The 15,467-nt window shown below is 38.0% G+C and overlaps 1 protein-coding gene across 1 annotated transcript in view; it reads left to right on the top strand.

Moving 5' to 3' along the window:
* The first annotated feature begins 1,755 nt into the window (after positions 1 to 1,755).
* The window catches only part of LOC138207281 (sodium channel protein type 2 subunit alpha-like), a 42,352-nt gene continuing 28,640 nt past the window's right edge, over positions 1,756 to 15,467 (top strand). Inside the window, exons 1-8 of the mRNA XM_069164399.1 lie at positions 1,756 to 1,838; positions 7,397 to 7,703; positions 10,025 to 10,143; positions 11,359 to 11,448; positions 12,312 to 12,440; positions 13,567 to 13,658; positions 13,773 to 14,015; positions 14,150 to 14,213. Of these exons, the coding sequence (XP_069020500.1) occupies positions 7,437 to 7,703; positions 10,025 to 10,143; positions 11,359 to 11,448; positions 12,312 to 12,440; positions 13,567 to 13,658; positions 13,773 to 14,015; positions 14,150 to 14,213 (1,004 nt within the window). The 5' untranslated portion in view covers positions 1,756 to 1,838; positions 7,397 to 7,436. The remainder of the gene's footprint in view (positions 1,839 to 7,396; positions 7,704 to 10,024; positions 10,144 to 11,358; positions 11,449 to 12,311; positions 12,441 to 13,566; positions 13,659 to 13,772; positions 14,016 to 14,149; positions 14,214 to 15,467) is intronic.

The following is a 15,467-nucleotide window of genomic DNA, read 5'->3' on the forward strand; positions in this document are numbered from 1 at the left end:
TAACATATATTATATTATATTATATTATAACATATATTCTATTATAACAGATATTATAACAGATATTCTATTATAACATATATTCTATTATAACATATTCTATTATAACATATATTCTATTATAACATATATTCTATTGTAACATATATTCTATTATAACATATATTCTATTATAACATATATTCTGTTATAACATATATTCTATTATAACATATTCTATTATAACATATATTCTGTTATAACATATATTCTATTATAACATATATTCTGTTATAACATATATTCTATTATAACATATATTCTATTGTAACACATATTCTATTATAACTTTAAGGCTTTAATCCTTTATTAGACTGGCTGAGGAATATATTCTCAGTCTCCCGTTGTACTTTAATTACTACACCACAGGGATGTGCAAAACAAATGTTGAACCAGTGTTCATGTTTTGGCACATTGTAACTTCCTCAGTCGAAATAATAATAAATAAATAAAAACCTGTATCATATTGTTAGTGTTAATGTAGCATTTTTTTTAATTCCCCAAAAAAGGCTGTCCTGTTTTAACATTTTGGTCAATGGTTTCATAACCCTGAAACCACACTGAATCAAAATGATTAGTAAATTCTGGTGTATGGTTTTAATTACACAATATAAAATCCCTCTCAGTAATAGTAAAAACATATTAAGGACGTGACCTCGGCGATATGTGGTGGCTGCCCTGTCATAAAGACTATTGGCCAGTAGAGGGTGAAGTTCAGACATGGGCTAAAAGGTCTGAGTAGGTAATCCAAAACGACCCCCCCCATCCCACCATCCCCCCCTCCAGCGCACTGGGAACACGGCTGATCGTGTGAACCCATGTCCTTTTAGGGTTCATCCAAGCGCAACATGTTTGGTTACCAAATCAAGTTCACAGCCGCAGATTTAATTGATTAGCTCTTCCGATTGTTGACATCAGTGAAATTTAGCAGCAGGCCTTCATCACATGCTGTCTGTCACTACAAGGTTCAGTCAGATATATCCAACTGCAACGTCAAAGAGCTTATTTTGTATTTGAAACAAATCAAATGCAGAACTAGTGAAATGATTCGGCCTGTAGGCCTACTTTAATAAATCCATACATGGCTGAGCTTACATAGACTGCCAGCAAAAACTCAATGCTCAGATGACTTGTTTACATGATAATAAAGCAGCATTCTGTCCTGTATGTGAACATGAAAGATCCAGTCTTCCCAACTCGTAACTTTGGGTTTAAACAAAGTTCAAGTTTCTTCGGAGTGTTCCTGTATGCTGGTCTGTGTTTTAATGATGTGGCAAAAGTGACAGCTCCCTCAGCATGTCTCTCTGCCATGTTTAAGTGTGGCATGGGGCGCCTCGCAGGCGCGGTAATCCTCTATGGTCCAGTAGCATCCTCCCTCCGTCATGCGCTCTTGCTCAAGGGCAAATCGAGGTGCGCCTCTGCCCGCCGCTGCGCAGCTGCTGAAGACAGCGCAGCATCCTCTGCACGCTCCGCGGCTCGGGACCTTTCCTCTGTGGGATGAATACGGAAGAGCTTCACGAATGGACGGGAAGAGGACATGTTGCACATCGCACCTGTGGCAGCTTTCCAACAAAGGGTGATTAGACCACTGGTGTTTGCCTAGAAGTCCCTCTTAACGCTAAACTTTGGATTCTGGTGACACTTTGCTGCTCTGTTGTTTGGAGTTTGTGTCCACGATGAAGCGAAATAAGCCTTGAAAAGAAGACATGGATTTTGCACGGAGGGTTTGGCTGTTTCTTCTTCTGAATCCCAAAGAACTTAACTCTGGAAATTATGCTGTAAAACTCAGAGTTTCACATGTAAGTATCTATTTGTGTGAGGATTTTTGCATTAATATTTCATGTGTGTGGCATCACAGAAAGTAAACAACTTTTGAAGGAGTAAAGTCTGGCAGCATTTGTTAACTGCTTTGTTTTATTTGTTTTGACTTTTAATAACCTAATGGCAGAGAACTTCATACAATACAAAAATAAAATATTTTTCTTAAAAAAAAAAGGCTGTTTTGATGCTTAAGCTATCAAAACACACTTAATTTGGTATTTTACTTGCATGAGTTCTGGCTGTGGCAAAATGTGTTTTATTTATAAAGAAATATGTTTTGTTTCATATGTGATGGGTGACACATTACATAATGATATGTGATGATGGGATTAATGCAATTCATGACATCCCAAACCAGAATCTTTCTTTTAAAATCTTGATGATCTTTTTGTTCAATGATGTAACTAGTTTTAAGGTTGCCCAGTTGTTTTTTTTTTTGTGAGGCATAAAGTAGCCAAACATTTGATCTCTGAAACAACAGAGGCCATAAAAGGGATTTTCAATCACCTTAGTCACCTTAATAATTTCGCCCTTTTCTCATTTTGTAGGTCTATACCTTTTGTAACCTACGTATTTAAGCTATCTGCTGCAATTACATTGAAAGGTTTCTACCAAAGAAGTAGGTCATCAGTCCAGCCTGTGCACATAGGATCACTGTATGAAGCTCTGAGAGGGCGACAGACATGTAACATGGCCCTGTAAGAACAGACAACATGTACACTTTGACTTCCAAACTTCTACATATTGCTTGTAGCTTCTTTGGCAATATGTAATTCCTGCTGTTACCAGACAACATACACTGTGTGACAAATTTTACAAGTATTGGTTCATGATGTAAGAAGGCAAACAGAAAAAGCTTCAACAGACCTATAAACAGTCAGAAAGATGAGAACATCAGCATGTGAACACCCAAACAAAGCAGTCCTAAATGACACCACTAATCTGACTATGAATAGTGAATAATGACTGACATGTCAGACGTGTCTTCAGGCTCTTCAGCCTCTGCAGTTTCCAGGTAATAACTCTGATTCCTGTCAAAATCTTCTGTGGGTAAAATATGGACCGATCTGGACGTGGAAACTGAACAAAACTTAAACTGGGCCCTGTTCTGTAGATACAAATCCAGAGTGCAGAAAAATAGTAGCATATTCTGATAACAGAGCTGTTTATGAGCTGGTAATTGCTCCAGAGTTATTTGAGACATTGGAAATGAAGATGGAGGGACCAGTTTTTGTCAATGGTAAATTATATCTCTTTAAAGGGGAACTTTGATGAATTTACAAAGTGTGTTTACAACTGTTGAGAAGTATTACACTGTATGTGAAAAAGTTGTTTAAATCTTGCTGTGGCTCCAGAGGGAGCTGTGTGACGTCTGATACTGTGACCTCACTTGAGGCAGTGTTTGTGTGGCTGAAGACTATAGTTGAAAAATGAAGATTGTGTGTGCAAATTGGGTCGGTGGAGTTAGAAAGTTGTCCGCTAGTAGTATAATTCACCTGAATCTTGACCAAACTGTATTGAAGTTACATCATAGGTAATATAGGAACGCCAGGTTGTGACAAAGTGAAGTCAGAGACTGGACAATGACAATGTGAAGAAAATGTTTCTTTGCCAGAGTGATTCAGTCCTTCAAAAGAAAAATAACAAAGTCACGCTCTGGCAAACTCCAAAGAAAAGATGTGACTCCTGACACGTAGAGACATTTTTTGAGCTACAACCTAAAATGACAATTTATACATCCATTTCAAAGCAACTTTTAATCAATCTTTTTAAAAGTTCATTTTTTTTTTTTATAAATTCATATTTCTATTTATTTTTTGATTATAAATCAGATGTCGGCGCTATAAATGCTGTAAAAGTGCTGTAAAAACTCTGAACCCACTAGAAACTACACACAGCAGCAACTGTGCTGTTCAAACAAGCCGATTAGACTCCAGTAAGTTTGTGACATCACAAACTCATGCACATGCCATAAGTCCGCCTTCTGCACGGCCCACTGCCCAACTTTTTACGTAGAAATAAACACAGAGCAGTCATTCTGTCGTGGAGCTAGCAAACAAAATCAAAGAAAACCTGTGGTTGTTCTGGACGTGCGTCACACAGAAAAGAGTCAGCCAATCAGAATTGATTGATGTCAATGTGCCTTAAAGACACAAATACAAAACAGCCTCCAGAGAACTCCTGAGAGTAGCTTAAAAGAGGAGATGTAAAACTTTACTGAGATCATTTTTGGTACTTAAAACTACAAAAATATCTTCAAATAGATACTAAGACTGCAAATAAATAAGAGATCTTTATACTGTTTTCCGACAGTAATGCTGTTCATCATATTTTAACAGGGCATCTGTTCTAAGCAGTAACCTGGGAACCGTGCCATAAAAATCTGACAAATTTGGATGAACATAGCCATAATTATATATTTCCTCATTCTTTTTTCTCTCAAGCTTAGATATTTATGGTTAAATCATAAATTGTTTCACTTTTACTGAGAGGAAAATGTAAATTTTGAGTATTTCACTCCCCAAACAGCAAATATGTTCTTCTCTATGCCGATTGCAGTAAAAGTAAAGACTGATTTGTCAAATTAAAAATGTTCAGAGGCACTAAGAAACATGATGTACGTTAGTTACTAAGTTCCACTAATACTATTCAAGACTGATTACAATTCCTGTGCAGCCCCCGTTCTCCTCAGGGATAAGAAGAAACCTCACATCAAAATAAGGTCCAAAACATCACACTTTGTGATTTTTTTTTTCAGGATTTATTGAATGATCCTGAATGATTTCGCAGTGCAATAGAAGCTTTTTTGTCTTGTTTAAAGCTACTTGTTGTTAAAAAAAAAAACAAATTCAGTAAATACCTGTCACTGATATCTCAGCATTTTTAAAAGAAATTATGTCTCTTTCACATAACGTCACCACTGAGAGTTTTGAGTTATGTCCCCAGTATAATTTTAGCTTTAGAGTCAGGTACTTCCACCCCGACGTATGCTGGAAAAAGAAGTTAGCATTGTGTTAACTTTTGATCATCAATTTCATCGATAAAACCAGAGCAGCTTTATAGTCTTTACTGTGAAACGTAGTTAATGCAAAGTTATACATTTTCTGAAATATAATAAAATCTGCCATCACTGATTTATTTCTCAGCATTCAGCGTCGTGTTGCAGGACTGGTGTCACGATGCCTGTGTGTGTGGTGGTGCATTCATGTGCATGTCAAAACTGCCAGTCCATGGCTGTGTTCTACTTTCAATCTAATTATCTTAATTATTTGCAGTGATGATGAAAATATCACATCTGGCAGTTATGGGAATTAATTTCATTCAACTAAAATAATTTTTTTCTCTCTGTGGAGTGTAATACTCTACAACCATTTCCTCCTCGTAAGCTGACATGCAAAACACAACTGTGCACGCTGTAGATTGATGACATTCACATACAGTTCGATGTGTACTCCACAGACTGGGTCATCGTCATGGCTCCTTACTGCTCTGTATCATTCATCACCTTTTATATAAAAAGTTAGGACTGTGATTCTCTGAACGATTTGTCACAGCATGACAGAAGTATCATTGCTTTGAACCTGTTTATCTGCTTTGTGACGTCGCAAATGGACCTTAACCTCTTTATTTTGAGAGCAAATGAGAACACACTGGATTCAGTGTACGAGACGAGCTGATCTGAGATCAACCTGTGCCAAATAAGCAGATCAAGTGAAAGCAGATAACTAACGTCTGGCTGGGCGTGTGAAGGGATCAATGCATTTCAGGACAGGAGATGGAAAACTCACTGAGCTTAGTCAATATGAAAAGGATACAATTATATTTCTGTCAAAAGGGGAACATAGAAATGTAATCCTCTCTTTGGAAAGCTTTTCCTGTTATTGAAATATCAGGCTCTGCCACTGTCTAAAAACAATTCCATGTACGGGTGAATTTTTGGTGATGGAAAGGCCTTTATTATTGTCTTTATTTAGACAGTGGCTTTAGTCTCTGATCATATGACCTGTCTAAATCCTTAGTCCACAGGGACAGAGTTTGCCAACAAGAACAAAGCAGTTGTCCTTCTTTTAAACTTCGGATTTTAGACATCTGGTAGGATTTCAAGCTTCTCAAGTTGTATTAATACTTCTCAGACATTGATAAGTAGAGCAGATGTGCACCTTTTAGATTTTGAATTTTAGACATCCACAAGTAGGATTTCAAACTGCTCAAACTATAGTTGTACAATATATTTACATATTGGGTTGGCATGTTCTGGTTCAGAGCCTGGCAGATTTATAAAAAGATGATTGTAAGTGAAAATGTTTACTATTGGAGTTACCTGCAGTAATATAACGGAACAAAGTAACATGTGAGATCATAGTTTCTACATTTTGTATCAGTGAAAGTTATCTTGTTGCGTCATAACATGAAAACAAGGATTTATATAACATGCATTTTAAAGACGCACTGAGTGGTTTTGTCAGAGTACTTACTATATATAACTCACACAATTTGAGAGCATGAGCATCATGAGGTCATTTTGGTGTTTAGGGTGGATATTGAGACAAAAAAATAAGTAAATACAGCTTTAAATTTACTGGAAGGTTGATGTCCACGTTCTGCAGTTTCCCTCATTTCGCCAGCAATCAAACCAGGGATCCTCAGACTAAACGTGTCCTGGTAAAAACCTCTGTCACAGCTATAGAGCGTGGACTTCATTCTCCTTACTTTGAACGATGGAGGCCTTGGTTTGACACATACAGTTGGATAACAGAAGGTTGGTAGTCAGTGGTAACAGTGAGCAGTTCGGATCATTTCTCCGGACCTCCTTCAGCACGATCCTCCAATCAAAAGAATAAGATAATCTTGTTTTTGACTTTAAACCTACAGTTACAGATTTTTTACCTTTGGGGAAAGCACTCCAAGCTGGAAAATATACTGTATATTGATGCATGTAGTCACCTCAAAAAGTTGATATTGCAAATATGTTAGCAAACAGTGTCTATTATGTACAAATAACAGACAACATCATGTGGACTCATGTATGTGGCCACCTGGTGAGTTTGAGCCCAATATTCACTCTTCAAGCTCTGATTTGGTCTCCACCAACTCCTACACAAAATATATGATTCTTAGGCTACTAAATACTAGTAGTAAATTGATATGTTTTTTGTTTGGTGATCGGGCATGTAGCATACAGTGTGCAACAGGCAGTGGGTTTATCAAGAAACACAATCAACAGTGAAGCAAAATAAAAATAATTAGCTGAAATATTCTAAGATGTTCTGAAGGAAATGTTTGTCACTTTTGTCAACCTCTTTTCACACTATAGTCATTTCATCCTTTGTCTACATAAAATGTTATTTGAAAACTTAGACACTTTCATTTTGTTTTGCCAACTATTGATACAAAAACACATTGGAAGGTCAACTGGTTTATGCAGTGACTGAATACATCCAATAATCTCTGTTACTGTATTTTAGTTAGCCTGTATAATTACTTATTCTTCGCTGCTCTTTTCATGTCCTCCCTCCCCACTTCCCTGCCCATATAGCTGTAAGTAAATTCTAGTACCGGAGAATCAGGATGAAAAGATGGCAGCCATGCTGTTACCAACAGGTCCTGATGGCTTGCGGCGGTTCACTCGCGAATCCTTGGCTGCCCTGGAGCAGCGGATTGCGGATGAGCATGCCAAGAACGCCAAGGATAGCCACGACGCTCACAGGAACGCAGAGGCACCCAAACCCAGGGCCGACCTGGAGGCAGGCAAGCAGCTGCCGCGCATCTTCGGTGACATCCCAGCAGAACTTATCGGGGTGCCACTGGAAGACATTGATCCGTTTTACTACAAGAACCAGAGGGTGAGTGCTTGAATGTGTAAGTGGGAGAGAGTATGTGTGGTGGGTTAAATGGTGGATGAACTGACGACAAGTGATTAGAAGTAACTTTAAAAAAAAGGTAAACAGCTGGATTCAGTGCCTGTGGAAGTAATTGAGCAATTTAAATGGTTATTTAAATTAATTTGATGATTATTTTCATGTTAGCCTCAGTTGAACTTATATTTTTGAACTGAAGGAGTCTGCACATCGTCCTCCATCTCTTACACTGAAAGCACATTAGGACGGGATCTTTTAATGGCTAGTAAGAACCAAGCATCCCAGTATCCCACAGTCCTCTGGAGGACACCGTGTCTGTGTCACCTTCTGCCACGTATGGAAAGTACAACCAGGATCAAAAAAGATGGTCATGGGATGGAGGTCATGAGGTGAAGTACAAAGAGTGCAAATGGCTGGATGGCACAAACACTGGACTGTAACCGGGAAGACTGATGTGCGAGTCCAAGACATATGTTGTGTTCAGACCTAACCGAACAAATATTTGCCTCACGTTACTCGTGGGAGCATAGCTGCTCAAGTTCAATATTTACAACTCACACAGATGCAAATTCACACTTTTTGTGTCGGCCGCCTCAAATTTGCATCCTTTCACGCCTTCGGTCAGAATGCACCATTACTTTTGGTTAATGTAAGTAATTTGGTTCCATAATGTAACATATGCATAACACATGTTAAGTAACTTAAGGGACATAAGTAACGTTATTTACTTAAAATCCCTTACTTTACCCTAAACCATGATCTTTTCCTGAACCTAACCAAGTGGTCTTGTTGCCTAAACTTTATGATTAGACCTTTATTTAACCAGGTAAAATCAATTGAGAACCAATTCTCATTTACAATGATGACCTGTCTTAAGGCCCCTCACTGTTCATGCCTTGGTGAGCCAAAACGTTACACTGACACGGTATCCTCTGGTGGACTGACAGAGAACAGGAGGAATCATTACAGCAAGAAAAACCTGGTTCAAAATACTTCTCACCCTGTAGCTTTTAGCCTGTCATGTATTTCAGAAAACGAACAGGTACATGACATGTGCTTGATCGCTGAGGGAAAGTGCTCTCACACTGCTAGACAACATGAATGAATCAAACCAAAGTGACATTTCTTGGACTGTATCAGTTTTTTATTTGTCCAGTTCTGGTATCTTAAGACAGGTTTGAACATCATCAGTTATCTGTAGCAGTAAAAGAAGCTGATTGTATATCTCTCTAATTGTAAAATTAGACAATTGAGCCTGTGACATTACTTACATGGTATTTGTTTGAAGTTTCAGATAGAAGTAACACATGTACTGTAAAAATTCATACACATACAGCATCAAAGTGGAAAATCTTGATGTGAAAGGAGATAGTGATTAAAGCGATTTTTCTCAGTTACTCTATTAACTATTTGAGGTTTTGTATCTTTCAACATTCACTAATATTATTGCACCTCAAAAAACAATTAATGTATTAAAAACACGAGTAGTGTCATTGTTGCTGTTGCACTATTTTACTGCTACATTTTCCTGCATGTTAAATGATAAGTAAATCCCTCATCTGACCTTTTTAGCATGATATGACAGTGATCCTCCAAATCAGCTGATGTTTTCACTGAATTTAGCAAGTGGTGCTTTAAAGTTGCAAGCTGAGACATGGCCAGTGCGACTACATCTCTCTTTAGATCTCTTGTGGATGCCGGAATAGGATTAGCAAGTTTTGATTTGCAGAGTTGGTAGATCAGGCTGCTGCCCATTAATGGGCCGCTTATGGAGAGATGAAAAAAAAAAGGGACGTGGCAGCCATTCTCAGGGTCTCTTTGTTTTGGCATGTGATGCGCTGCTGGATGGGAGGATTATCCAAAGGCGGAAAAATATTTAAATAAATGCCACATCTGTTGGGGAAAAGGTTCAGCCCGCTTTGGAGTTGCCTCCATTATCTCAACTGGCCTCGCGTGTATGAGCGCTCGCTGCTCGCTCACTTCTTTGAGGCAGAAGTGCTCATGATGGACGTTTACACATACGGTAGACAGAGAATATATATATATATATATATATATATATATATATATATATATATATATATATACTGTCAGTCCTGTTCAGGATAAAGAAAACTGCTGAACTGCTGCTCAGAGCTGCTGCAGCTATTCTCTGCAGAGCTGAGCAAAATGTGCCTTTACATCATCTATTTGAGAAATGTATTCACATCGTGATCTTTCAAATTTACAGACTTTGAAAACTAATATTTGAAAATGTGATTTTTCTCGATATTGATCTTTTTTTTTTTTTTTTTTTTTCTTTGCAGACTTTTATAGTACTTAACAAAGGGAAGGCCATCTTCAGATTCAGTGCCACATCTGCACTTTACATATTTACTCCATTTCACTTCCTCAGAACAATCGCCATAAGAATTTTAGTCCATGCATATCCTTTTTTGATTGCACAGTGTGTGTGTGTTTTCCTGCTTTGAACTACTTTGTTGAAGGATGATATGTAGTGCTTTTAAAAACAAAAAGATTTGTCATTGCTAAGAATCTGGATTACAGAAAGCGGAACTTGATAAATATAAATAAAGACAATCTGGTATTGCTGTTAGATTTTAAAAATGACATTAAAGTAAAGACATTAACGTCAGCATCCTGACATTTGTGATGACATGATGATCACAATGTGACTCGATGTCCTGCTGAGAACAAACTACTGTGAAAAATGTCCCACCATAATATGAATTTTATAGCATTAAAAGTGTTTCCCTTCCGTGCATGTCATTCTGGCAGATAAGCCAATTTCTAATATTTACAGATCCCCCCTCCACCTCCTCCCCCTCCCTTCTCCTCCCCTCACAGGGTTCTATTGGATTTTTTCATAGTCCCATTTTTGAAACAGCTTTGTAATGGTCCTCTCTGGCATCGCAAACCAAATCCCCTCATATCCCTCTTTTAATCTCTGAAATGAAATAAGAGCAAGGAGATTTCACATCATGTGATGGCTGCCTATTAGTTCTCAGACAGATGATTCGTAATTTACATGCAGGAAGGAATCTTTCCTCTGGACCTCCTCTATGTTATAGATTACAAAACGGCCTTTGATTAAAATATCTATCAACTATAATTAATTCTGTGAAACTGAAACACCACATAAATAACTGCAAGTGACATTTTAATGCTTTGAACTTCAGGCTAAAAGAGTCATAACAGCAAAAGTATTGGTTCATTTGACAATGAAATCTAAATGATCCAAAAATTTTGATTATAGAAAAAAAAACTTTTGGAGGATTCTTCTGATGACTCTCTAATCATTTTATTTTGAAATACTTTACTCTTTATGATCATTTCATCTTTCAAAGTTGGCAGTTCATCAGCTCCTTTGTTATGATGTCATCCATCCATATGAGTGCTGATATCACTTCTGATTTGATGTTAAATGGAATTTACTTACATTTTCTATAATCCGTATTTACTGTGTGGTTGTAATGCTGTTGTTACGCGCAGAGAGGGTTTATCCTAACAGACATATGTCACAGGATTATAATAAACCATGTCTGCTTTATTTGTGATATATTGTCAGCTTATTACCAAAAAAACCTGTTTGACTGTGAAACTGTAAATTACCACATCACTTTCCTTAACCTGTCTCCACGTTGTTTAGCTATTTCATAATGTTCACTATACTGACCAACTGCTTCTTCATGGCCATGTCTGATCCGGCACCATGGACCAAGCACCTGGAGTAAGTACATGCAGTAATCGAGCTGTTGTCTGATCTAACGCTGTGCCACGTGTGTTCTAATGTGGGGTTCTGCTGGGGTTTGTTGCTTTATCAGTGACTGTTGAAGAATCAGTTGACATGTAAGTACATGATGCACGTGATGTCCACTGCGCTCAGAGCACCACAGTTGCATGTTGAAGAAAGCATGTGGTGTGGGAAGAAAATGGTTGTTAAAATGTCAGGGGGGGGGGGGGGATACTGGGCCTTGCATGTGACCAATGTGGCCAAGTTGTTCATCACCACCGGGTCTCGGGCATTTTTTTTTAGCATGCAACATGCTTCAGAGCGATTTCAGTTGATTTTACTCTTTGTAACTTCAGTTATTAATATATTAGAAATGTGAAAAGAGGAACAGTTTTTGCCAAGGCTTGGATAAGAAGAAAGCACATTGCAATCTCTTTGTTAAATTTGGCTTGGCTTCGTTTAAAGACTGGAAACAGTGAAACATAGCTGGGCTGCTTCCAGTCTTTATGCTATAGTAAGCAAAGCTAACTGGCTCTCAAAGATAGCATCACATTTGCACTGAAGTAAAACACATACTAGGAAGTATGAAGCAACTAATACTTTTTTTTTATAAGACCTTAAATGTACTATTAATTATCATCATATATCCAAACATGCAACATATATTAATGCTGACCACAATAATAAGTACTCTTTGTTATTTAAAACTGTGTCAGCATGTTATTTCATATCTTGCACACAATCTGCCATAATCTGTCATCATTTCTCCATTACTACAAATACTTTTCGGTTTTTATTTCAGCCTCAGTTGTTGCTGTGCTAATGCTGCATTTTTTCCCTCCTCCATGATTATCTTCCAGGTATACTTTCACTGGCATTTACACGTTCGAGTCAGTCATAAAGATATTCGCCAGAGGATTCTGCATAGTGCCGTTCACCTTCCTGAGAGACCCATGGAACTGGCTGGACTTCTCTGTCATTGTTATGGCGTAAGTATATGTCATCTTCATACTCGTCATCAGTTCCTTTTGACTTTACATTAGCTGTGAATACATTTTGCAGATGTGTGTGCAGAAAGTACCAGTAAAACATTGTATTTAAAAAGTTCCACCTGAATTAAAATGTTTTTTCTGTCGTTGTGCAAAATGGAATAATGACCTGAACAAGAACAAAATCCAAAGTCCTGTTAGTGTGACCGTGTTCAATCAGTCATCCTCTGTGTTAATTTGAAACAACATGAACGATAAGCCTATTGTGGAGGTCACAGATATATGTGAAATGACTCAGTAACCGTGCTGCAGGTGGCAGATTAGACGGGTGACCTCTCCATGGTGCTGCATTGTCTAAGACTAATCATCCTGATAGGACATTAACTTTGTTTGGAAACAGCGAGACAAAATCACTTTTAATAGGTGTAAACCCACTGAAAGCTGTCGTTACCTTCAGCGATTAATTTGTTTTTGATTAATTATGGTTCAGTCAGCTAATTCTTCTTCTTACAGGTACCAAACACATTTTTATATTAACACTGAATCACACGACAGCTTTTACATGAATGTAGATAATCCCACAGAAAATGATCACCCAGCCCCAGGCTGCAAATTTACCATTTTGGTTCACTTACTGCTGCCATAGCATCATTTTTGGCTACAGGAGGTGGATGTTTTCAGCAAAAATGCTTTCCAAAAAAGTGCACTGTCTCCTTTGCACCAAACAGCAGGCAGACAAAGTTAGAGACTAGCTGGTGAACAAAGTGGAGGATTTAGCAGGTAAAAACACAGATGTTTATCTCTGGAGATGGTGGAGACCAAAAACAGAGATAAAAGCAGAGTGATTTTTAGATTAACATGCATTGTGTCGACAGAAACGCGATTCCAAATGAATCATAATCTTCTTCTGTGACTGCTGGATATGAAACTTTGCTCTATGTTACTGGCACACAGCATATGTAACTGTTTTTTTCGCTGACTTTTAGTTGAAATTCGTAATATTATTTGATGGAAATTTTGTCTCTAAAGACCCAATATAAAGTCAAACCTTTACGTCCGCAGTTATAAATATAAACTAAGAAAACCTGCTTTGTTTAATCTCCTTGCTCTTCATATCAAATTCCAGATATGTGACAGAATTTGTAGACCTCGGAAATGTCTCTGCATTGAGAACCTTCAGAGTACTGCGAGCACTGAAAACCATCTCAGTCATCCCAGGTAAGGATGAGTATCAGGTCAAACCAAAAGTCCTTTCTCTTCACATTGCTGTTAAGCTTCATTACCTGTTTGTAATGTTCCCAAACAAACAATACATTATCTCCTTCCTCAAAGGTCTGAAGACCATCGTCGGTGCCCTGATCCAATCTGTGAAGAAGCTGGCGGACGTGATGATCCTGACCGTCTTCTGTCTGAGTGTTTTCGCTCTCATCGGCCTGCAGCTCTTCATGGGGCTCCTGCGACAAAAGTGCGTCCGCAGCCTCGCACACTGCGTCAACTCCTCGTTCAGCTCCAATACATCCTTCATCTGCAACAACAGGACCTGGGACTCCACTTTGGACTTCCTCAGCAGCGAAGGTCTGCCAAAAACAGCAGAGGCTGGTGTTGGGAAAGCATTGGTCGAATGTTGTACAATATCTGTATTATCTAACCAAAAAAGATAGAAAAGATAGATTTCACTTCCTTTAATTTGCTGTTCTCCCTTTCCTTAGATAATTTTTACAAAGTTGAAGGAGCAAAGGATGCCTTAATATGTGGATATGGAAATGATGCAGGGTAAGTGAGTGTTTGCTCTGCTTACTGCTTGTCAATCATCTGCAATTTATTACATAATATCAACTAATGGCTTTTGATTGCGTGTGTAATTGGATATAGCCGCTTGAGCACCAAGCTTAGCACATAACCAGTAAAAACAGATACAATAGACAGATAATAGATAATGGTCTTTATGCTCCATGTTTTCAATCTGTGACTAAGAGGCATAATGTATAAAGTAATGATCCTGTCGGAGGGAGGAGAGTAGCATGAGAGAGGCTGTACACAAGATGATATGTGGCATGGATAATCACCCGCGCTCCCCTGAAACCCTTTACGCAGAAACATGGTGTTGCCAGCTGGGGAGAGGGGGGGTCTTTTCATCATCTGAAAAGCTCTGTGACATGATTAGGTTAACTGGAGCAGACTGGATCACTTCGGATTGAAATTTTTTTTGGTTTTAAAGAGATGCTGCTTCAAGCTTCAACCTGCTGTCTCTTCTGATGTGGAAATTATCTAAAATAAACGATAAAAGAAAGTTAAATATCATGTCGGAGTAGTTCAACCTGACAGATGACGTCAGTAAATGTAGCCATAACTGCATAGATATATACATATACATATTTTTCTTGTGGAGAGATGGACTTCCCAATCAAAGGCACAATGTGAAACCATCCAAATATTGCTACTCACCCTACGTACTGAATAATCCTGTAAATCCAAATGCTTTTGAAACAAGCACAACAGGATGACTCTGCCCATGCCAGGCCCAGTTCAAGGGTTATACTGTACTAAATACCCATCTGTGTGAATCTGAAATCCTGCAGCTTCAACAAATGGCCTCCATTAGGTGCTCTTGTTAATAATACAAGCTCATGGATGATAGCAAATAAAAAATGATGATGATATTAAGGTTTCGCAAGGAAGTTTGGGTCACATGTTTGCATTTTCTTACACTTTTAAAACAGGAAAACCTACTCGAACATTTTAGTCTCCATACATATGTAGCACTCCTAACGCATATTTGTTTTACAAAAAAATGTTTTAGCATGCAAATACAACCAAAGAAAAGCCTAACCTCATTTATCTGCTCAGAAGGCCCAGTTTGCTGATATGTTTAAGTAGCATTAGCCAAGCACACCTTATTTTAATAACTGAGTGAAGTTACAGGAATTTTAAGCTCAGTATTTCTTTCTCACCAAAATGTATGAGTCATATTTCTTCTTCTCCCCCACAATTTCAAGATGTTTGGCTCGTACCTTAGACTTTTCAATC

Source organism: Embiotoca jacksoni, unplaced genomic scaffold (genome assembly GCF_022577435.1).
Source record: "Embiotoca jacksoni isolate LCO1_2020_lvr unplaced genomic scaffold, fEmbJac1.0.p SCAF_31, whole genome shotgun sequence".
In the NCBI taxonomy this organism is placed as follows: Eukaryota; Metazoa; Chordata; class Actinopteri; family Embiotocidae; genus Embiotoca; species Embiotoca jacksoni.